This window comes from Trachypithecus francoisi, unplaced genomic scaffold (genome assembly GCF_009764315.1).
Source record: "Trachypithecus francoisi isolate TF-2019V2 unplaced genomic scaffold, Tfra_2.0 Lachesis_group5, whole genome shotgun sequence".
NCBI lineage: Eukaryota > Metazoa > Chordata > Mammalia > Primates > Cercopithecidae > Trachypithecus > Trachypithecus francoisi.
In genome coordinates, this window is record NW_022681470.1 from 142,165,963 (window position 1) to 142,189,149 (window position 23,187).

The 23,187-nt window shown below is 55.6% G+C and overlaps 2 protein-coding genes across 5 annotated transcripts; both read right to left on the reverse strand.

The window, feature by feature from the left end:
- Window positions 1-11: 11 nt before the first annotated feature.
- Window positions 12-12,853, reverse strand: MCOLN1 (mucolipin 1). Of its 2 annotated transcripts, XM_033199161.1 has the most exons (14): window positions 12,319-12,853; window positions 9,921-10,126; window positions 7,842-8,009; window positions 7,449-7,614; window positions 6,751-6,859; window positions 6,421-6,517; window positions 6,123-6,222; window positions 5,677-5,783; window positions 5,410-5,559; window positions 5,178-5,279; window positions 4,669-4,791; window positions 4,053-4,268; window positions 349-479; window positions 12-243 (listed from the first exon to the last, which is right to left on the reverse strand). In XM_033199161.1, exons 1-14 carry the CDS (start codon window positions 12,347-12,349, stop codon window positions 207-209), a joined length of 1,743 nt encoding a protein of 580 aa, XP_033055052.1. In that variant the 5' UTR covers window positions 12,350-12,853; the 3' UTR covers window positions 12-206. The 2 variants fall into 2 exon arrangements, with proteins under 2 accessions (XP_033055052.1, XP_033055053.1); XM_033199162.1 differs by lacking the exon at window positions 6,751-6,859 and having other exon boundaries at window positions 6,421-6,608.
- A 1,249-nt stretch (window positions 12,854-14,102) lies between these two features.
- Window positions 14,103-19,831, reverse strand: ZNF358 (zinc finger protein 358). 3 transcript variants are annotated; one of them, XM_033199165.1, is made up of 2 exons: window positions 19,722-19,831; window positions 14,103-15,899 (listed from the first exon to the last, which is right to left on the reverse strand). In XM_033199165.1, exon 2 carries the CDS (start codon window positions 15,859-15,861, stop codon window positions 14,179-14,181), a length of 1,683 nt encoding a protein of 560 aa, XP_033055056.1. In that variant the 5' UTR covers window positions 15,862-15,899; window positions 19,722-19,831; the 3' UTR covers window positions 14,103-14,178. The 3 variants fall into 3 exon arrangements, with proteins under 3 accessions (XP_033055056.1, XP_033055054.1, XP_033055055.1); XM_033199163.1 differs by lacking the exon at window positions 19,722-19,831 and adding an exon at window positions 18,881-19,041; XM_033199164.1 differs by lacking the exon at window positions 19,722-19,831 and adding an exon at window positions 18,233-18,380.
- Window positions 19,832-23,187: the final 3,356 nt, after the last annotated feature.

Sequence of the window (23,187 nt, forward strand, 5' to 3'; positions counted from 1 at the left end):
AGAACGACACATTTATTTTCCCTTTTATTCAACACCCTCCCCACCCTGTCTCCCTGCCCCCAAACGTCCGACACGAAAGGTCCAGGCCCTCCTCGGGCGCGACAGGGAGCCGATCCTCAAAAGCAAACCCTAAAAATAAATAAGCGGGGTGGGGGGCGGGGGTCTCCACAGTCCAGGGCCTATGGTCCAGTGGCAGTCAGGTCGAATCAATTCACCAGCAGCGAATGCTCCTCCGAGGGGTCCCTGGAGGAGGGAAGCAGGGATGAGGGGCGTCAGTTTTCTCTGGCTTGCTCCCCTTTCCCCAGTCCCTAACCTCCAATCTGAATGGGCCAGACCCGGGACTCGAACCTTCCGCAGCAGCAGAGAAGACTGCAGGCTGAGCCGCTCCCGCGGCGGAACTTGCCAGAGGTGGGACTGTCCTGGCACTGTGCGATGTAGGCCTGCAGCTCGCTCTCCTCTGCGCCTGCGCCGCCAGGATGCTGAGGAGAGAAGCTGGGAGGCTCAGCCTGAAAGTGGCTGCCAACCTCCAAGGCCCTTGAAGTCCGTCCTCCCCTCCAGCCATATCTGCTTCGCTTCCCACCTCCACGCCTTTGCACTTGCTGTGCCTGCTCCACCCGTTGTTCCATAGTTTGCTTGCACAGAGAGATCTTCCCTGACCCCTGAACGTGGATGCAAGCTGTGTCTTTGCCAGTCTGGTGCCCTCTGCTGTGGGCTCAGCAGCTGGAGACCTAGAGCCAGGGCTGACACGACCTCGGTGGTCAGAAACTATCCACTGAGAGAGCTGGATGCACGCTAAGCACAGCTGTGGGAGCAGGACCTGAATCTGCCCACCAGAGTGGATGCATGTGTGTGATGTCTACCTGCTAAGGCAAGACAGGAAGTAGCTCCAAGGGCCTGAATGAATGTGTCTGTAGGACAGCTGAATCCATGCATGGGGAAAAGGGGGTGTAACCATCTCTCACTCAGCCTCATGGAGGGACCATCTTTTCTCCAAGTTTTTTTCAGGCTACTAGACCTTTGCTTTAGCTATTCCTTCCCCTGGGTGCACTGCCCCTGGGCTCCCAACTCTTTGGTCTAGAGACGATGGAAGTGTTGAATATCTATGCTGTCCAATATGGCAGCCACCAGCCACACTGGCTTTTGAGTACTGGATACACGATGGTGCGAGTCAGGGGCTGAATTTGCAATTGTGCTTCATTTGAATTAAAATTTTTTAAAAATTGTTTTGTTTTGTTTTTGAAGTAGAGTCTCGCTCTGTCGCCCAGGTTGGAGTGCAGTGACTTGATCTCAGCTCACTGCAACCTCTACGTTCCGGGTTCAGGCAATTCTAGTGCCTCAACCTCGGGAGTAACTGGGATTACAGGTGCATGCCACCATGTCCGGCTAATTTTTTGTATTTTTAGTAGAGATGGGGTTTTGCCATGTTGGCCAGGCTGGTCTCAAACTCCTGACCTCAGGTGATTCACCCCCTCTCGGCCTCCCAAAGGGCTGGGATTACAGGCGTGAGTCACCGTGCCCAGCCGGAATTAAAATCAAAATTTAAATAGCTGCATGGGGCTAGAGACTAGTGATGGATAGAACATTCTAGAAGCTCTCCTGGACCCACTCTCATACCAATCTAAAGCAGGAGTCCCTCTGTAACCTTCCACTCTTCCATCATACCTGTTACAAGTAGGTCATTGGTCATGGGATGTCTGTTCTTGTGCCATCCTTGCCCACGGGCCTTGGATAGATCATGCACACCTGATTTTCCTCGATGCCCAGAATCCAGCACAGATCTTGGCCCTTAGATATATTTGCTGAAAGAATCCTATCTACCTGCCACTTCCGCATCCTGCTGTGTCCCCTGACCCTTGCAGCTTGCAAGGAAACCACTATTCCCAGCCACCCTACTAAACAGAGGACAGAGGGGTTAGGAGCATGGCTTCTGGAATCAGACAGTCCTGGGTTGAGCCTAGTTTTGCCGCTTAGAAGCTAACCTGGGCCAGGCACGGTGGCTCACGCCTGTAATCCCAGCACTTTGGGAGGCTGAGGGGGGTGGATCACCTGAGGTCAGGAGTTTGAGACCAGCCTGGCCAACATGGCAAAACCCCATCTCTACTACAAATACAAAAATTAGCCAGGCATGGTGGCATGCACCTGTAATCCCAGCTACTCAGGAGGCTGAGGCAGGAGAATCACTTGAACCGGGGAGGCGGAGGTTGCAGTGAGCTGAGATTGCATCATTGCATTCCAGCCTGGGCAAGAGAATGCGACTCCATCTCAAAATAAATAAATACATAAAGAAGCTAACCTTGGGCAGGGTCAGAGGGAGTCAGGGGCATGGCTGGGGGCTGGGGTCAGGGTGGGGTTTTAGAGGTCAGCCATAGGAATGGGGCCAACTGAGGGTCACCATGTTAATAGCAAGGTCCCAGGGTCAATGACAAGGTCATTGAAACTCTATGACTTAGCCGGGTGCAGTGGCTCATGCCTGTAATCCCAGCACCTTGAGAGGCCAAGGCAGGTAGATCACCTGAGGTCAGGAGCTCAAGACCAGCCTGGCCAATGTGGTGAAACCCCATCTCTAGTAAAAATACAAAAATTAGCCAGGTGTGGTGGCACGTGCAAGTAATCCCAGCTACTCAGGAGGCTGAGGCACGAGAGTCGCTTGAACTCAGGAGGCGGGGTTGCAGGGAGTCGAGTTCATGCCATTGCACTCCAGCCTGGGCCACAGAGTAAGATTCCATTAAAAAAAAAAAAAAGGCCGGGCGCGGTGGCTCAAGCCTATAATCCCAGCACTTTGGGAGGCTGAGACGGGCAGATCACGAGGTCAGGAGATCGAGACTATCCTGGCTAGCATGGTGAAACCCCATCTCTACTAAAAATACAAAAAACTAGCCAGGTGAGGTGGTAGGCGCCTGTAGTCCCAGCTACTCGGGAGGCTGAGACAGGAGAATGGTGTAAACCCGGGAGGCGGAGCTTGCAGTGAGCTGAGATCCGGCCACTGCACTCCAGCCTGGGCGACAGAGCGAGACTCCCTCTCAAAAAAAAAAAAAAAAAGGCCGGGCGCGGTGGCTCAAGCCTGTAATCCCAGCACTTTGGGAGGCCGAGACGGGCGGATCGCGAGGTCAGGAGATCGAGACCATCCTGGCTAACACAGTGAAACCCCGTCTCTACTAAAAATACAAAAAAAACTAGCCAGGCGAGATGGCGGGCGCCTGAAGTCCCAGCTACTCGGGAGGCTGAGGCAGGAGAATGGCGTCAACCCGGGAGGCGGAGCTTGCAGTGAGCTGAGATCCGGCCACTGCACTCCAGTCCGGGCAACAGAGCGAGACTCCGTCTCAAAAAAAAAAAAAAAAAAAAAATTTGGCTGGGTGTGGTGGCTTATGCCTGTAATCCCAGCGTTTTGGGAGGCTGAAGTGGGAGGATCGCCTGACCTCAGGAGTTTGAAACCAGCCTGAGTAACATAGTGAGACCCTTATCTCTAATAAAATAAAGAATAACACATTAATAATAAAATAAAATAGGCTGGGCATGGTGGCTTATGCCTGTAATCCCAGCACTTTGGAGGCAGTAGATCACCTGAGGTCAGGAGTTTGAGACCAGCCTGACCAATACGGTGAAATCCCATCTCTACTAAAAATATAAAAATTAGCTGGACATGGTGGCGTGTGCCTGTAATCCCAGCTACTCAGGAGGCTGAGACAGAATTGCTTGAACCCGGGAAGTGGAAGTTACAGTGAGTCAAGATCGCACCACTGCACTCTACCCTGGGTGACAGAGCGAGACTCCGTCTCAAATAAACAAATAAATAAACTCTATGACTCGGTTGCCCTGTTGGTAAAGGCAGACTCAGGCCCCCTCCTGGCCCAAGCCCACCTTGACAATGCTGAGATTCCATTAGCTCCCCCTGCGCCCCCAAATTCCGAACCACACTCTTTATGGTTTCATAGAGTCTCCCATATTCTCTCCTGGGGTCTTCTCTGTTCACCCTGCGGTGTCCCCAAGACCCCCTCATGGCAAACTCCAGGGGACCCAGAGCCTGAGCTGGGGGCTGGGCGCGTGCGGCTAACCTTGATGGTGTCGTAGGCACCGGTGATGAGCGCGATGAAGAGGCTGAGCACCATGTAGATGAAGAGGCTGATGAAGGAGTACAGGTAGAGCTGGGAGAAGAGCCACACCAGGCTGCTGCGGCCCTGCTGAGCCTGCATGGCGGCGAACGTCACGAACATGTCGTCCCCGTTGATGAGTGAGAACAGGCACTCGGACACCATGGAGAGCGAGCGGAACTGCCAGAAGGGCGGCGGGGTCAGAGGGAGCCAAGGCATGGCCAGGAGCCGGGGGCTGGGGTCAGGCTGGGGTCCCACATGAATGGCCGAGTCCCAGGCTGGGGTCACCTTGTGAGTGGCCGGGTCCCAGGCTGGGGTCACCATGTGAATGGCCAGGTCCCAAGGTCAATGACAGGGACACAGGGCCGACCTAGGGTCTGGGTAGATAGAGTAGAAGGGGAGTAATCCAGGTCGAAATAGGGTCATCAGCAACTGTGACACAGGGTCAGTGTCAGGGTCACCAAGGACTACAGGGGACAGTGGACAGACACCCAGCAGTCACCGAGGGGTCATCTGGGGGTCACAGTGTCAATGACAAGGTCACGGGGTCAATGTCAGGGACATCAGGGGTTAGACGTACCTTCACATGATAGGGTCCCAGCACGATCCAGCCACAGAAGCAGTAGCCCAGGTAGATGACGGCGACGCAGCAGCAGAAGCGCATGACGCTGGGCAGGGCCACCCGCAGTGTGGCAATGAGGATCTGGGTTGGGGCAGAGGGAACCTTGTTGAGGGTGTGATCACAACTCAGGTCAGCTGTGGGCACCCAGATGGGGGTGAGAGGGGCAGGGCCTTGCCGAGGGCACAGCAGGTGTGGCCATGGGAGCCAGTGGGTGCCTAGAGGGGTCGTGGCCGTGTCTGAGGGGGTCTGAGGCACCGCATGGCTGGACTCAGCAGGGTGGGCACAAAGGAGCAGGCTCCCAGGGCCTGGCCCAGGTACAGCAACAGATATATCTGGTGTGGGCAGGTAGGAGGAGGTGGCTTGCAAGGGGTCATTGGTCAGGGCTGGTGAGTGCTGGGTGCGTAGGGATTTATTTGGAGGGTGTGGGGTAACCATGCGGAAGGCCCAGCCGCGTGCAAAAAGCTCACGTTGTAGTTGTGGAAGAAGGTCAGGTAGCGGATCACGCCCACCCACACCAGCAGCGTCGAGGTGCCCAGGAGGATGCTGCAGACGTCGTAGCTCGCCAAGTTCTGCAGGTGGGAGCTGCATCAACCTACCTGGCCCAGCCCTTCCTTTGGAGGGCCTGGGGGAGGATATAGCCCTGGATAGGCACTGACAGCAGGGATGGGACCTGGGGCCCAGGGTGTGGGCAGGACGTACCTTGGCCTCGATGCCAATCTTCATGATGGTGCCCGAGATGGTGAGCACATCGCTGGTGACCAGCAGGATGTACCAGCCATTGACAAATTCCAGCCGCTCCCACAGGCTGATGACCCGTCCCCGCTGCCGCCACATGAACCCCACAAACTCCTGCAGAAGGCAGGCGGGGTGAGCGCCTGACCAGGCACAGGACCCTCGAAGCCCTGGCTTTTATTGCCCCAGGGCAAGGCGGGGAGGACACCAGCACACGTGACACAGGAGCCTCACGTTCTGCAGCAGGAAGCCTCGAAGGAGTGAGCGGGCGCACAGGAGGAAGGACAAGGAGCAAGTGAGGATGACCACCACGTCAAACAGGAGCCGGAAGCTGTTGTCTCCTGTGGGGAGGGCACAGTGGGTAGGGCCAAGGGTGGCATGGAGTCTTGGGAGGCCAGCGCTGGTGCCAGGCCGGGCTGGAGACCTAGGGGGCTGCACGGCTGGTTTTGGTTGGTCAGTGGGGCTCAGGGCTTGCTTGGGGTGAGTTAAGAACCCCGGTCAGCACTGGTCTGGGGCTTGGAGGATCCCAGGACAGGACAGGGTCCCTGATCTGTGCTGATCCGAGGCTCAGCGGATTCCTAGGGAGGTCAGGGCCCCAGGCAGCGCTGCTCTGGGGCTTGGGGAATCCCAGGACAGGCCAGGGCCCCTGGTCAGCGCTGCTCTGGGGCTCAGGGGCTCACCGTGCCGGAAGACACTGGGGTGCTTACACTCCTGGATGTGGGCCTGGGTCTCCAGGCTGATGGGGATCCGCCCACTGTGTGCTTTGTTGTCAAACGTGATCTGTGGGGGCCAGTTAGGGGCAGAGTAAACCTTGGCAGCCCCAAGCCCCAAGGTCCACATGACAGGTGGCCTGACAGATCCCGGGCTCCCTCCCTCATCACCCGCACGCTTGCCCTTGGCCAATGCTTCCAAGACACTCCCTGATCAGGTCCCTGCCCTGGAACTCAGGAGCCCTGTGGGTCCCCGGGGGGGCCTCACCAGGACGCTGAAGGTATAGCAGTCCGGGATCTCATTATTGATGAGGCTCTGGAGGTTAATGGTCTTCAGTCGGAAGTGAATGGTGACATTGACCAGCCTAGGCAGGAGGCTCGGGTGAGGGGCAGGGGCGTCTTCGGGTCCCTTCCAGCCCCAAGTGTCAGCGCCCCTGCCACGTGCTGACTCTGTAGCTGGTAGGGGAAGTGCTCACCCAGCAGGTGCCAGCGCAGGCGGGGGGCCCTGTCCCCACCTTAGGGAAGTAGCTACTGGGGTGAGAGTGCCTAGTGTGCTGCCTCCCCCACCCTGGGCCCCCCTCGAGCGAGCAGGCAGTACTTGTGGAATTTGAGCGTGAGGTTCTTGTAACTGGAGCTGCCTTCCAAGAGGGCGAGATCGTCACTGGGGGACGGAGGGGGCCGCTCGGGGGGATCCACCTGGATGCAGTCTGAGGACAGGGAGTCAGGGAAGGGCCTCAGGGGGCAGGGGAGGCCAGGCTGGTCTCCCCGGAGTCCCCAGTGGCCTTCTTTCCTGTGCTTCCCCAGGGCTGGGTCACTCCTACAGGCCTGGCACTCTCTGGGCTGGCGGATATTTACTGAATGAACCATATTAAGAAATAACACCTGGTGCTTTCTATGTGGCAACAGTCACATTCACACTAAGCATACTTTTTTTCTCTTTTTTTTTTTTTTTTTGAGACAGGGTCTCACTCTGTCACCCAGCGTGGAGTGCAGTGGCATGATCATAGCTTACTGCAGCCTCAATCTCCTGGACTCAAGTGATCCTCCTGCCTCAGCCTCCTGAGTAGCTGGGACCACAGGGGCACGCTACCACGCCCGGCTAATTTTTTTGTACGTAGAGACAAGGCCTTCCTACGTTGCCCAGGCTGGTCTCAAACTCCAGGCCTCAAGCAGTCCTCCCTCCTCAGCCTCCCAAAGTGCTGGTATAGGCGTAAGCCACCGTGCCCAGCCACAGCTGTTGATTTTAATCCCAGCAGCTCAGGCTCCAAACAGCAAAGCCCCGCTCTGCCCACTCACCAGTAACCACCATTGGATCAATGTCAAATGTGTCGTTGGCCGGGTCCACATGGCCTCGGTGGTAGTACCGCTGGCAGATAGCAAGCCCTGAGCCATTGGTCCAAGGGTCACCCCCGCCATGGACATACGCATACCGGCCCAGTGACACGTCAGGCAATGCCAGGTACTGTGGGCAGAGAAGAGGAGGGCCTGTGAGTCCGGCCCACTCTCTGCAGCCTGCGCACCTGCACCAGCTCGCCCACCTGCACCTGCCCGCCCACCTGCACCTGCCAGCCCACCCTGCACCTGCCCGCCCACCAGCACCTGCCCGCCCACCTGCACCTGCCCGCCCACCTGCACCTGCCTGCCCACCTGCACCTGCCCGCCCACCAGCACCTGCCTGCCCACCAGCACCTGGTCCACAGCATGGAAGATGGCCTGGTACAGCTGCTCCCGCGTGTAGGCTGCAAAGGTGTCATCCGCCCCGTCCGAGTAGCCCAGCAGGAAGAGGTGTCGGAAGGCAATGGTGTTCTCTTCCCGGAATGTCACAGCCAGCTGATTACTGAGCCCAAACAGGATGAGCTGGGGAGAGGGTAGCGGAGGTTGGCATGGCTAGGATGGGGATTGGGGGATATCTTCCTCGGGGCACAGGCAGAGGAAGAGGACAGGGAGGGCCCTAGAGAGGTCCACTAGGGTGGGGCAGGGCCATGCTAACTTGGGCTACAAACACGGATTTCACTTGTGCATTTCTTTGCTTTGATTAATTTCACCCCAACTCCTGGCATAAGCTCCATGCCACGCCGACCCCTGTGTCCTCCCCCATACAACACAGGATGGACACTCATATATCTCACTGCAGGGACTAATGTTCATTAAATGTTTACTGGATGTCAGATTCTGTGTTAAACCCAAACTTTCAGGGTAAGTACCATGACTGGGTTCCTTTTATTTTCTTTCTTTCTTTTTTTTTTTTGAGACAGAGTCTCACTCTGTCACCCAGGCTGGAGTGCAGTGGCACGATCTTGGCTCACTGCAAGCTCCGTCTCCTGGGTTCTCACCATTCTCCTGCCTCAGCCTCCCGAGTAGCTGGGATTACAGGCGTCCGCCACCACACCCGGCTAATCTTTTGTATTTTCAGTAGAGACGGGGTTTCACCGTGTTAGCCAGGATGGTCTCGATCTCCTGACCTCGTGATCCGCCCGCCTCGGCCTCCCAAAGTGCTAGGATTACAGGCATGAGCCACCGCACCCAGCCTTTTCTTTTTTTTGAGACAGAGTCTCACTCTGTTGCCTAAGCTGGAGTGCCGTGGTATGATCTCAGCTCACTATAACCTCCACCTCCTAGGTTCAAGCAATTCTCCTGTCTCAGCCTCCTGAGTAGCTGAGTTACAGGCACCTGCCATCACACCCAGCTAATTTTTGTATTTTCTTTTTTTTTTTTTTTTTTTTTTTTTTTGAGACGGAGTCTGGCCCTGTCGCCCAGGCTGGAGTGCAGTGGCCGGATCTCAGCTCACTGCAAGCTCCGCCTCCCGGGTTTACGCCATTCTCCTGCCTCAGCCTCCCGAGTAGCTGGGACTACAGGCGCCAGCCACCTCACCCGGCTAGTTTTTGTATTTTTAGTAGAGACGGGGTTTCACCGCGTTAGCCAGGATGGTCTCGATCTCCTGACCTCGTGATCCGCCCGTCTCGGCCTCCCAAAGTGCTGGGATTACAGGCTTGAGCCACCGCGCCCGGCCTAATTTTTGTATTTTCAGTAGAGACGGGACTTTGCAATGTTGGCCAGGCTGTCTGAAACTCCTGGCCTCAAATGATCCGTCCACCTCAGCCTCCCAAAGTGCTGGGATTATCGGCATGAGCCACTATGCCTGGCCAATTGGGTCCCTTTCCTGAGGGAAAATTAGAGGCATGGTGACACGCTAAAGTCAGCCCAAGACCTGAAGCAAGCACTTAGGGCAGTGGCTGGGTCTGATTCATCTTGGGGCTCCCAGAGTCCAGCAAAGGGTCTGGCATGGGGGAGGGAGAACCAACTATCTGTGCAGCCATTGGGTCAACATGATGTCAGACTGCCTGGGTTCAAATCCCAGCTGCCAATGTTCTGTTGCTGTGTGACTTTGGGCAAGTCTCTTAACCTCTCTGAGCCTCAGAGGTAGCTTTTTTTTTTTTTTTTGAGACAGAGTCTTGCTCTGTTGCCCAGGCTGGAGTGCAGTGGCACGATTTCAGCTCACGGCAACCTCCACCTCCCAGTTCAAGCGATTCTCCTGCCTCGGCCTCCCAAGTAGCTGGGATTATAGGCACCTGCCACCATGCATGGCTAATTTTTTTGTATTTTTAGTAGAGATGGGGTTTCACCATGCTGGCCAGACTGGTCTTGAACTCCCAGCCTCAAGTGATCCACCGGCCTCAACCTCCCAAAGTGCTGCTTTAAGACTCTTCTTCAAGGAGCACAGCAGCCACAGGTGGCCTTTGGCTGGGGCCCCTGCTTGGCTGTCCTCACCTGCACCGTGACCACCAGGATCTTGACCACCTGCAGCATCAGCTTGCAGGGCTTGCGGCCCTTGGCTCGAAACTTGTCACAGGGACTCATGAAAAAGTATTTGAGACGACGGCGAAGGTCTTCCTCTTCTGGGGGTGTCGGAGGGGCCGGTGAAGGCCCCGCCTGGGTCCCATACCCGGGGTTGGGGGTCAGAAGCCGCTCGGTCTCTGTGGGAATAGGAGAGGGTGCTGGGGTGAGGCCTGGGCAACTCCGCTTTTCCCCTTTATCCAACCAGGAAGGCAGCACACACTCTATCTTCATGTCCCCATGCTCCTGCCAAGGAAGAGTTCTGAGAGGTCTAAAGAAAACCAGAAAATCTGCAACATTGTCTGTATCTATGCACCAGTCCTGCTCAGAGGTTATGAGCTGGGGTTCAGGAGGTACAGGGCCTGGGCTGATTCCTGCCCCTCCTGCTCACCAGCTCTCTGAGTCTCAGTTTCCTCATCTGCAAAATGGGGCAGTAATCATGTCTCATGGGAACGCTAAGGACTGGATGCTTATGCAGCATTGATCACAGGGGCTGGTCCATGGTGAACGTCAGAACGTTTCATCAATGTTCTCGTTATTGATCTGTGGGGAGAGAATGAACTGCTCCCACCGGCTTTTCACTGGGCATCCAAGGCTTCTGGGCTCATCCCAGCTCCAGGTTCTGGACATGAGCATAGAACTCAGCCTGTATTCTAGGTTTGTCTGGACAGATACCCAAAAGATGACCTCTGGGTTCATTATAACCTGGCCCATCAGCTGACACTCTTAGAAGCCAAAGACCTGGAGAAGGGGTAATTGACAATATAAGTAATAATAATGGAACACATTCGCTAAAGACTCATTTTATCTCCCTGAAAAGCACCAGCTCCTGGAAATCGTGCAGCCCTAGCATCAAATCCTAGACCTGTCACTTTCCAGTGGGTGACTCCAGGTACCTCCCTGAGCCTCCATCTCCTCATCCAAAAAGTGTAAATTTTATAAAGGCTACCCCTTGGCTGGGCTCAGTGGCTCATCCTGTTATCCCAACAGCTTTGGGAGGCCAAGGTGGGACGATTGCTTGAGCCCAGAGTTTGAGACCAGCCTAGGTAATACAGCGAGACCTCCCTCTCTACAAAAAAAAAAAAAAAAAAAAAAATTAAATAGTCAGGTGTGGTGACGGCTCATGCCCGTAGTTAGTAGCTGGGACTCCTTCTACCTGGGAGGCTGAGTTGGGAAGTCACTTGAACCCAGGAGTTCAATGTTACAATGAGCTAGGATTATGCCACTGCACTACAGCCCCGGTAACAACAAAAAAAAAGTCTCTTAAAAAAAAAAGTCCACCCTCTCCCTGAGCCCTGAGGTTGAGATCCTGAAGCTGCTCTGAGAATTCAGTGAGACACAGCGGATAAAGACCTCTTCAGCAAACACAAGCTGTTCTAATCACTGTTTTATTTTTTTTCCAGCCTAACTGTGAGATCTAAGGTTTCAGCAACTGCTGGAGTCAAAACCGGTCACAGTAGCCCAGAACTGTCCCTGTCACACCCCCATGGGGATGTGCTTTCTAGGGCCTGGCCCCCTGCCTAGCAAAGCTGTCAGGATAAATGTGTGCACTGTCAGAACCTCCCATGCCGAGAGGGACAAGTTCCCGGCCCCTCCCTTTGCAATGGGATGCTGCTGTGGCTGTTTACCACAAAGTCGGAGGGCAGGGCCCGTCTACAGAGCTGAGATTACAGCTAACCCACCCGACCCTGCTAGCTGGGACACCGGGACACCTATCAGGTAGGGGTCCCCAGCTAGCTCCAGAAGGCGAAGCTAACACAAAGGGTCTTCCTCTAGCCTCCCCGAGGAGGGGTGGCATCAGAATTGGCTGGAAGCCCGAATTTAAGAAGACTGCGCTTCCCCCGGTTTGGAAAGCTAAAACTGAGTTAATCTCCTGGGGGCAATCCCTCCAGCTCTCCCCGCTGGAGTTTAGGTGAGCTGAGCATTTGTCTCCTGGAATCAGGAGGGGAAGCCTGGGAGTCTCACGCACGGGCTGGAGAAGCTGGTGCCCGCTGTCTGAGTTCCAGCCCAAGTTGAGCAATCGGAACCTAGGCTCCCAGTGGAAATCCCAGGAACCTCGCCGCCCCAAAGGGAGAAGCTGGCGGCCCGGCGCGATCGCTGCCTGAGTTTGGGAACCCAGCAGAGCCTGGCTTCAGGAGGGAGAATCGGAGAGGCTGGTGCCCACCCGCCGCCCAAGTTCTAGGAGCCGTCTGCCCATTTCTCCACCGTGAGGAAGCTGAAAAGTCAGCGCTGGAGCTTAGAAAAAAAGAGACTGAGAGCTCCGCCGCCCCAGGTCGGAGAAGCAGCCCGCCCGCCTGAGTTCCGGGCCCTACGGTGCCGCCCGCGCCCTCACCTGAGCCGCGCGGACCCGCCGGGTCTGTCATGCTGGGGCGGGAGCGCACGACGCAGGCGGGTACCGCGGGGCAGCCTGGGTCCGATCGCCCGCCGCTGTCACTGCGACCTCGCTCCCTCGCGGCGCGGCTTCAAACCCTCCGGCATCAGCTGATCTGTGCCTCGGTCACGTGACCCGGTAGCCCAGAGCCCCTCACGTGACCGCCTCTGGTCCCGCCCCCTGCGCCACGACAACGCTTGCCGGAACAGTGCGCATACGTGCTTCAACCGGCGCCCTCTGGGTAGAAGGCAGTCGCCAGGTCCTAGCGCCGACGTGCTCTGGGTGGCGGGGGATGGGCTGACTCTGAGCTTGGCAGCGACGAGCTCCGCCCTGGCTCCCGGCCGTGCCTCGAATCCGGTGCTAGGCTCGTGACTTCCATGTCCAGAGCTTGACCCCTTATCCTCGTTGGTGCCTGGTGATGACCCTGCGTACTATCTCAACGCTGTCTTCCTCTTTCTTCCAGAAACTCCTTTTACCCTTCTCCTGCGGATCTTCAGCAAACACGATTTCCTAATTATGTATCAAATAGAACCACTTATCCCCACCCCTATGGCCCCCAGCCCAGAGTCTTCCAACATTCCTGGCCTGGATCTTTGCAGCAACCTCCTCCCCGATCTCAGCCTCCCTCCACTCCACTCTCTACCCAGCAGCCACAAGCATCTTCAAAGAATACTGCCTATCCGTCCTGCGAGAACCTGCCCTCGGCTTCCCATTGCTCTGGACTGACAGGCAGAGTCCCCACTCTCGTCTATCAGGGCCCTCTGATTTGGCCCCTACCTCTCCACCCAAAGCTCATCTTTCTATAGCCCCAGAGCCTTTGCAAACTTTTGCCCTGGAGCGTAATGGTTAAGAATTTGGACTCTGGAGGGCAATTGGGATTTAAATCTAGGCACTGACAAATGCCACTTCTACATCTTCCAAAGTCCCTTCAACTCCAAGCTGAGCGCAGTGGGTGGTGGCGTGCACCTGCAATCCCAGCTACTCAGGAGGCTAACATGGGAGGATCACTTGAGCCCAGGAGGTCGAGGTTGCAGTGACTATGACCACACCACTGCACTCCAGCCTGGGCAACAGAGCAAGACTGTCTAAAACAAAACAAAACAAAAAAATATATATGTGCTTCAATTTTCTCATTTGCAAAATGCGGACATTCAATCAAAGTCATCTACCTCCTGGGGCTGTTGAGAGGATTAAATGAGAGAATGCAAAAGCTATTGCATAAGGCTGGGCAAACAGTACTGATTATTAAATTAGTGATTATTGGGATTATAAAATCCTTCATTGAGAAAACTGCCTACCATTTATATCAGAAGTCTTGTTATGCTTCTCCTAGAATATACCATACCCTGTAATTATTTTTTAAGTATTCTGAATTTAATATCTGCGAGCTCCGTGCAGGTCGAGGCCACACTTATCTTGTTCCCTGCTGAGACCCCAGCAATCCAGAGATGTTTGTTGATTGCATACATGAACAGCCTCTTTTTGTCCACTTGTGTGCCTACTGTGTGGGCTTTGAAGAGCAAGGGGTAAGTGAGGGGAACAAAGAGTGGTGACTAGTGGGATGGACCAGGGTGAGGCATTGTGGGTTAAACTGGAAAGTCTAGCTGGTGGGACTCCAGGGCCTAAGAAGGAAGCCAGGACACTGGAGCTCCAGATTGTGGCTGGCCCTGGCCACACTGTCCCATCTCTGGAGCAAGGGGCTGTGCTCAGAAAGAAAGCACAAAAGGCAAGCCACGACACAGAACCCGGAGGCAGTGGGAGGATTTTACTAACTGCACAACACACAACTTCCCCAGGCCCCCAAGGATGCCCAAGTCCCCTTCAGCCATCAGGCCCCAGCAGTGCCCCTTGCTCCTGTACCCACTCTGGACTCTCGCCAGTAGGGAGGGCTGGGCTGATAGTGTCACCAGTGGGAGAGCAGGGGTCATGGTGGGACACAGGGTTGGGATCAGGGCTGGGCACAGGATCAGGGTCTGGGCTGGGCACAAGGTCAGGACCAGCGTCGTGCCCAGCCTTTGGGTCAGAAGATTCCACAGGAGTAGGGCTGGGGGTGGATCTGGAGCCAGGGAGGGGTTTGGAACTGGGATCTGGCAGAGTGCCCGGCCCAGAGCCAGGGTCAGGGCTACGGCCAGAGCTGGTGCCAGAGCTGAGGCCCAAGCCAGAGCCCAGCACAGAAACAGCATCAGAACCCAGGAGGGATACCTGCCCCGGCCTCATCATGGATGCAGGGCTTAGGCCAGGCCCTAGGCCCAGGCCGGCGGCCGCTGCTGCAGCTGCAGCAGCCGCGGCAGCTGCAGCAGCGGCTGCACCCTCATGCACCCGTTTGTGCTTGGTGAGGCTGGAGGCCTGGCCAAAGGCCTTCCCGCAGAGCTGACAGCGATAGGGACGCTCGCCCGAATGCACGTGCAGGTGCTGGAGCAGCGCTGAGCTCTGCCCGAAGGCCTTGGAGCAGTGCGGGCAGGCGTAGGGCCGCTCGCCCGTGTGGATGCGCAGGTGGTGTTGCAAGTTGGAGCTCTGCCCAAAGGCTTTGCCGCAGTGGGGGCAGCGGTAGGGGCGTTCGGCCGTGTGTGTGCGCTGGTGCTGCAGCAGCGCTGAGCTCTGCCCGAAGGCCTTGCCGCACTGCGGACACGGGTAGGGCCGCTCGCCCGTGTGCGTGCGCAGGTGTTTGAGGAGCGCAGAACCCTGGCCGAAGCCCTTGGCGCACACCGGGCACTTGTGGGGCCTCGGGCCGCCGTGCGTGCGCAGGTGCTGCGCCAGGAGCGAGCCGTGCCCGAAGGCCTTGCCACACACCGGGCAGTGGTGCGGCTTCTCCCCGCTGTGGCTGCTGCGATGTTTCAGCAGCGTGGAGCGCCAGCCGAAGGCCTTGCCGCAGGCCGCGCACTGGTATGGCCGCGCCCCGGTGTGGATGCCACGGTGCTGCGCCAGGGTAGCACCGTGGCTGAAGGACTTCCCGCAGTCGGGGCAGCGGTACGGCTTCTCACCGCTGTGGGTGCGGCGATGCTGGCTCAGCCCGGAGCTGCGGCGGAAGGCTCGCCCGCAATCCGGGCAGGAGAAGGGCCGGGGCGGGCTGGCGGGTGCGGGAAGCACCGCGGGGCTGGTGGCCAAGACCTGGGGGGTGGCAGTGAGGCCAGGGGAGATGGGGTCCACGTTTGGATCGCCGGGGCTGAGGGTGTCGCTGTTAGGATCGAGAATCAGGGGTACGGGGCCAATCACATCTGGATCGAGGTCGAAACTCGAGGACATGGGGTCGGGATCTTGGGGTTCCGAGCCCGGAGCTTCGGCGTCGGGGTCCAGATCCTCCGAGACGGGCTCCAGATCTTCATAGCTGGGGTCCACGTCTTCCGGGACAGTGTTGAGGTCTTCAGGATCAGGCTCTGGGTCTTCAGAAACGGGGTCCAGATCTTCAGGATTGGGGTCTAGGTCCTCGGAATCAGAGTCGAGCTCTTCATAAACGGGTCTCAGGCCTTTGTGGCCTGGGTTCCTGACCAGGACTGAGCGCCGCATTTCAGGCGTGGATGTGCAGGCAGCTTCTGGGGCAGGACCTGCAAGGGCAAGAATAGAGGGTAGAGGGTAGGTGGGTTCTAGGGGAGCGGGGGTGTCTTTTGGAGTCTGGTTAGGGATGAGAAAGTGGACCAAGTGGACCGGTTGTGCCCTCAGAACCCACTTTTTTTGGGGGGGCTTTTTTCTGTCCCTAAGGCTGGAGTGCAATGGCAGGATCTTGGCTCACTGCAACCTCTGCCTCCCAGTTTCAAACAACTCTCCTGCCTTAGCCTCCGGAGTAGCTGGGATTACAGGCGTTTGCCACCACACCTGGCTAATTTTTGTATTTTTAGTAGAGACAGGATTTCACCATGTTGGCCAGGCTGGTCTCAAACTCCTGACCTCAGGTGATCCACCCCCTCAGCCTCCCAAAGTGCTGGGATTACAGGTGTGAGCCACCGCGCCCAGCCCCACTTCTTTATTTTTATTTTTTTGAGATGGGGTCTCACTCTGTCACCCAGGCTAGAGTGCAGTGATGTGATCATAGCTCACTGCAGACTGGAAATCCCCGGCTCAAGCGATCCTCCCACCTGGGCCTCCCAAGTAGCTGGAATTACAGATACACTGCACTCAACTAACTTCAATTCTTTCTTTCTCTTTCTTTCTTTCTTTCTTTCTTTCTTTCTTTTTCTTTCCTTCTTTTCTTTCTTTCTTTTCTTTTCTTTTCTCTTTTCTTTCTTTCTCTCCTTCCTTCTTCCTTCCCTCCTCCTTCCTTCCTTCCCTCTCTCCTTCCTTCCTTCATTCCTTCCTTTCTCACTCTCTCTTTTTTGAGATGGGGTGTCGCTATATTGCCCAGGCTGGTCTCAAACTCCTGGACTCAAGCAAACTTCTGACCTCGGCCTCAGAAAGTGCTGGGATTATAGACATGAGCCACTGTGCCTGGCCAAACCCCACTCACTTTTGAGCATACACGTGGATCTTTCCCTTGTCTCTAACTGCAGGGAGATTTCTGACTTACCCTAGGCAGGGCAGGGAGTTGAGGGACCCGGATGGGACATGGTGGGACATGGTAGGACCCTCCCCTTTCAGCCCCGGACCTGGACAGAGGTCATGAGACCCGGCACTAGAGGTTTCTAGTCCCCAACTCCATGGCTCTGCCCCTCTCTCCATCCTGGGCTCCTCTTGTGGGAAGCTGGGGTCCTGTGGAGGAGACAGTCCTAGGTTCCTACCACCTTGCTGGAGGTCCTCACATGGGGAACAGTGTGGGTGTCAGCGTTCCTGTGCTCCTGAGCACATGGCCTGAATTCTTGTCCTATACTTGGGGGTGGCAGCTTCATTTATCGGGGGGAGTTCTGGTAGGGGAGGCCCCCCCTCCAGCAGCAGCATTCTGAGCTCTAGAACCCATGTCTGGGGGATAAGAATATACAACAAGTAACGTCTGGCATCCCTTCCAAGTCACTGGGGAAAGACAGGAAGACCCTGGCTTGCCTTCTGGGGAGAAGAACACCTGCATTCCGGAACTAGCAGCGCCAGGTGGGAGTCAGTGTCAACTCCTCTCTCTTAGATAGATCGGGAATGCCCTTTCCTACAGCCAGATGGGGGGCACGGTAGAGTGATATTTGGGATCCCTCCTGGTGAGGAGGGGTGGGCAGGGAGACTCATGAACCCCATAGGCAGGAGGGTGGGGACAGTTGTTAGTATACCTGTTTTATTTATTTATGTTTGAGATGGGGTCCTGGTATGGTACCCAGGCTGGACTCAAACTCCTGGGTTCAAGTGATCCTCCCGCCTCAGCCTCCCAAAATATGGTGATTACAGGCATGAGCCACCATGCCTGGCCAGTATACCTGTTTTCACTATCGGCTGGAAGGTCCTGAATTTTAACTTCTAGCTGGAAGATGGGCAAAAATAATACCTGGTGACCCTCTGAAGTTACTGGGGAAACGCCTGAGCCATCTCCTCCCATGGCTGGGATGTGGCGGGTAGTGTCAGCACACTTGCAGGAAGGATCCTGAACGGAACTCCCAGTTTGTGACTGGGGGCAGGCTGGGAGGTAGAGGAACAAAAGCTGGAACCACTTCTGGGGAGCAAGGGGAGCCCAGGATCACCTGCTAGAGGTGGGGATGCCTTGAGCTCCCCACCCATGGCTGGGTGTTGAGGTGCCAACAATGAATGATCTGCTCCTGGGAGAAGGTGTCGGGTGGGGGGACCTGTGGCTCCCCTTCTGGGGAGGGAATGCACTGAGCCACAACCCCATAGCTGGGAGTGTGCAGGCAAACAGAGCCGAGTTCCTGGACAGGGGGTCCTCAACCCAGACCCATAGTTGGAGAGTGGGGGAGACAATACCTGGGACCCCTCCTACATTCCTGTGGGGACAGGGGAACTCTTCGATTACCTCCAGGGGAAGGGGTCCCCTCAATTCCCATCTCTTAGCTGGAAGGTGGGAGGAGAAATCACTGAAGTCTTTCCTGAGTTCCCAGGGGTGAGGGCAGGTGGACCCCCTGGATCACCTCCAGGGGAAGGAGCTTCCAGAATCCAGACCCCAAGACTGGAAGGGGAGGGGGACAATCGCTGGTACCCTTCCTAGGGTCCTGGGGGAAGAGGGACCCCCTAGGTCCTCCTCTTCAGGACAGGGCCTCCTGAACTCCCCACCCCAGGCGGGAGGTGGGAACAATACCCGAGCCTCTCCTCGAATCAGGAGGGGAGGGGGTCCTGGATAGCCTTTTGGGAGGGGGCGTCCTGACCTCCAGACCCCAGAGCTGGCGGGCGCCCCCCACCACGCCCGATTGAAGGTTCCCAACCTCCGGGGCCCTTTTCCCCGGGCCTCAGCGGCGGGATGGGCGCGCTAGGCCGGGGCGGGCCGCGGGGTCCCCTCCCCATCGCGCCCGCGACCCCTACTCGCCCGGGCCAGGGCCGGCGGCGCGCAGGGCGGGGGACGAATAGAGGTCGCCCCGGGCTGCGCCCCGCGTCTGGAGTCCCCCCGCCCGCCCGCCCCCCACCCGGTCCCCCGCCCCGGCCCCAGCCCGTTCGCGGGGACACTCACCCGGCGCCCCTCGCCCCTGCCCGGCCCGCCGCGCCCGCGCCGGCCGCCGGCGCCCCCCGGCCCGCAGGAAGCCCCCCGCCCGCCACCCCGCCGGCGGCCCCCTCGGCCCAGCGGCCCCGCCAGGCGCTCCCGGGGAGCGAGAGGGGCCGGCCGAGGGCCGCAGCGGGAGCTGCTGGGACTTGTAGTTCGCCCGCGCCCGCCGCGGCCGTCGCCATCGCTGCCCCCGCCCCCCGGGCAGGCCTTTGTCCCCGGCCGGGCCACCCCGGCCGCGCGACCGCGCCTTTGTCTGCACCATGCCCCGCCCGCACGCAGCCCTGGCCCCATCCCTAGTCTCCTCCTGGGCCTGTCTCAGACCCTCTGTGGCCCTGGCCCTGTCTCTTTCTCTCCATCTCTATCCCTCTCTCTGTCTCTCTCCGTCCCTCTCTCTCTGTCTCTGTTCATTCTCTGTCTGCCTCTGTCCCTGTCTTCCCATCTCTGTTCCTTTCTCTGTGTCTCTGTCCCCATCTCTTTCTCTCTGTGTTCCAATCTCTTTGCCTCTGTTGCTTTCTCTGCCTCTGTCTCTCTCTATGTCTGTCTCTCTCTCTGTCTCTGCCTGCTGCCCATGTCTCTGACTCTATCTTTGTTCGTAAAACTCTACACATGTTGTTCTTGTAGACTTGCAATGCACATAGGCACAGCCAAGCTTCTCAGCTCTGCAATCTAAAAATATGTCTAGTTTTGCTTAACCTGGCCTTCCTCCAATTTTTCCTTTATGCATGGTGAAACCCGTCACCCTTTCTGGGTAACACCCGCCAAGGCATAGATTTGGGATATTCCTCCCCTAGTGTTTTCAGCCTCCTACCCAGATGACGGGTCAGCGCTGTCCCTGGAGGCCTCCAAGTGCTAGATGTGAGTGATGGTTTCCGGAGAACCTTAGGCAGGGATGGGAAGGGCTGGGGGCAAACTTGCCTTGGAGACACAGATTCCCACTGCCAGCCAGGAGAGAGAGTGGAAATCAGCTCCTGGCGGCTGGGCCGCGATGTTCTCCACTAAATATAAACAGTGGCCACAGAATATAAACAATGATGAGACAAGGCCACTCTGTGACCATGTGCCCTCTGCAACCACAAAAATGAGTTCTCATCCCCCTCTCCCAGTGAACACAAATGACTACCACTTCTTACCGACCACAATTCCAACCCAACTTCCATCCTCCCACTTCCGAGATAAAAATCACCGAAATACCTAGTCAGCAAAGTGCTCCCAGCTTCCCAACAATACCACCCTAGTAATTCTTTTTAAAACCACCCAATATAGGCTGGGTGCGGTGGCTCACACCTGTAATCCCAACACTTTCGGAGGCCAAGGGGGGCGGATCATGAGGTCAGGAGTTTGAGACCAGCCTGGCCAGCATGGTGAAATCCTGTCTCTACTAAAAATACGAAGATTAGCCGGGCGTGGTGGCGCACACCCGTAATCCCAGCTACTCAGGAGGCTGAGGGAGGAGAATTGCTTGAACCTAGGAGGTGGAGGTTGCAGTGAGCCAAGATTGCACCACTGCACTCCAGCTTGGGCGACAGAGCAAGACTGCATCTCAAAAACAAAACAAAAACCCAAACTAACAAGTACAAGCCCAAATTCTATAAGATGCTCCTCTGCCCCCATGTCCTCCTTATAGAGACACCCTATGGTTCCTTCTTCCTTCCTGAACCTTCTAGATGTGTGTTGGACTCATAGCCTGAGACCTGCTTTCCATCTTTCCGCAGAGCCCACAGCAGATCTGAGAGATTGGAGATAACTTCAATTGGATTATGCCCCTAGTTCCTTATCCTGCTACTTCCTGGATGATCCCATTACAAATACTTGTGATGACATCTGTGGTTTCTTTGGCTCCGAATCTAACAGTACTTTCTTTCCCTTTGTGGAGTCCCCTCCACTACTCCAGATGGACATGTGTCTAACACCCCTTCCCAGTCCCATGTGATCTGGACTCTAATCAAAGCGCCCCATCCCCTGGCCACAATAATTAGGTATGGGATGAGAAGGTGACATTGGAGGTTCTCATTCTACCTCTGGGATTATAAGCCACAAGGAGCTCATTCTGTCCGCAGTCACCTTCCCCAGTTGTTCAAAAGAACAGTCTGCAGACTGAGGCCAATATGCACCAAGATGTACAAGTAAGAGTCAGAGAGATAGCTCTGGCTACATTTGTTGAGCTCCTGGATATAGCTGTACCTGAAGCCAGAGAACTCATTCTTTCCTGTACCACAAACCAACAAATGTTCTGGCTGTTTGAGCTAGTTTTAGTGGATGTCTGTTCCTTGCATCCATGATAGTCTTGACTAATTTAGGAATTATTACCTGGAAAGGAAAGAGTAATTTTAAAAAATCTTAAAAATAAAACCTTAAAACGTGGAACCAACTAAAGGAAGATGGGGTAGAGAGCCAGGATTGCCACACACATGGACTGTAAAGTGAACAGGGCACCTTAGATTATGTAATGCACAACCTGTCTAGATGTACACAGGGGCTATGTAAAAGAGCTTTCCCCCAGAAAACTAGAGTTATGTGGAAGAAAACCAGCTCATTAAATTGTTGCCTGGCCAGGTGCGGTGGCTGACACCTGTAATCCCAGCACTTTGGGAGGCTGAGATAGGCGGATCACTGAAGTCAGGAGTTTGAGACCACTCTGGCCAACATGGTGAAACCCCATCTCTATTAAAAATACAAAAATTAGCCGGGCATGGTGGCAGGTGCCTGTAATCCTATCTACACAGGAGGCTGAGGTAGGGGAATCACTTGAACCTGGGAGGTGGAGATTTCAGTGAGCTGAGATCACACCACTGTACTCCAGCCTGGGCGACAGAGCAAGACTCATCTCAAAAATAAAAAATAAATAAATAAATAAATAAATAGTAACCTATTTTATCATGGAACTCTAACCATGCGTCTCCTAAGGACCAGAATATTGGAATATAGGGAAGCTTTCTTTCTTTTTTAGAGACAGGGTCTCATTGTGTCACCCAGGCTGGAGTGCAGTGGCACAACTGTAGCTCACTGCAGCCTTGAACTCCTGGGTTCAAGCCATCCTCCCACCTTAGCCTCCTGAGTAGCTGGGACTACAGACGAGTAGCTGGGGACTCAGCCTCCTGAGTAACTAGGACTACAGCCACGATGCCTGCCTATTATTGTTATTGTATTTGTAGAGATGGGTCTCACTATGTTGCCCTGGCTGGTCTCCAACTCCTGGCTTCAGCAATCCTTCCAACTTGCTGGGACTACAGGTGTGAGCTACCATGCCTGGCCTGGGGCCTGGAGCAGCTTTCATGCAATCTTCAGCAAAGTCTTACAAGAAAGACACAAGTTTCTGGAATGTGTTCCTTCTCAAAGCAGAGACTCATCTGCTTCATCTTGTGAGATTGTCAGAGCTGAATTTTCTGTTTCAGGCTAAAAGATGAGGCAGATGATGAGGTGGAAGATAAAACTGGGATTATGGGAGAACATCTGACACCCTAAGCTACTCCCAAACACTGAACATTCCTTGTCTACAAAGCTGACGATCACTCTCACTGGGAAGAGCCTATTAGCTGAGCTAATCCACCCTCCAGATTGCAACCTGGGGCAGGACACAGATCTGTCCTTAGGAGACACAGTCAATTAAGTTTGGGCTCTAGCGCCCTGATCCTGACTGGGTTTGGGGAACTAAATAACCTAGGGGTGGGCTCCTGAGCTGGCCAAGCCAATCACAATATTGTTTTCCTCTAGGCACAGTGATTGGTCCACAACTGGGTGTGTGATTCCAATGGGCCAATCAGCCTGTTCCTTAAATTTCAATATGGGTCCCGGTGTGGTGGCTCATGCTTGTAATCCCAGCACTTTGGGAGACTGAGGCTGGTGGATCACTTGAGGTCAGGAGTTCAAGACCAGCCTGGCCAACATGGTGAAATCCCATCTCTAATAAAAATACAAAAATTAGCCGGGCATGGTGGTGCATGCCTGTAATCCCAGCTACTTGGGAGGCTGATGCAGGAGAATCACTTGAACCCAGGAGGCGGAGGTTGCAGTGAGCCAAGATTGCAGCACTGCACTCCAGCCTGGGTGACAGAGTGAGACTCTGTCTCAAAAAGAAAAAAAAAAAAAAAAAACTCAATAGAGGGAGCATGGTGCAAAGACCCTGCCCTTCTCTAGGGGCTTTAATCATTAGCATTGGTAAATACTACCAACATCTTCCTTTGCTGTTGCTTGGAGGGACACAGGACTGAGAGATGGCCAGGGAGACAGAGTCCTGATGCAAAATGCCTGATATTAGACCCAATTCCAGACTCAGA

Bases quoted from the DNA above. Each gene is read 5' to 3' on its own strand.
- MCOLN1 (XM_033199161.1), bottom strand. From the start codon at position 12,349: ATGACAGACCCGGCGGGTCCGCGCGGCTCAG. The intron at 5,280-5,409 runs GTACGTCCTGCC...TCCCACCTGCAG, and splicing joins AGATTGGCATCGAGGCCAAG to AACTTGGCGAGCTACGACGT. The intron at 244-348 runs GTTCGAGTCCCG...TCCCTCCTCCAG, and splicing joins CTTCTCTGCTGCTGCGGAAG to GGACCCCTCGGAGGAGCATT.
- ZNF358 (XM_033199164.1), bottom strand. From the start codon at position 18,263: ATGGGAATTGAGGGGACCCCTTCCCCTGGAG. The intron at 15,900-18,232 runs GTAATCGAAGAG...TTGCCCTTGCAG, and splicing joins GGGGACCCCTTCCCCTGGAG to GTCCTGCCCCAGAAGCTGCC.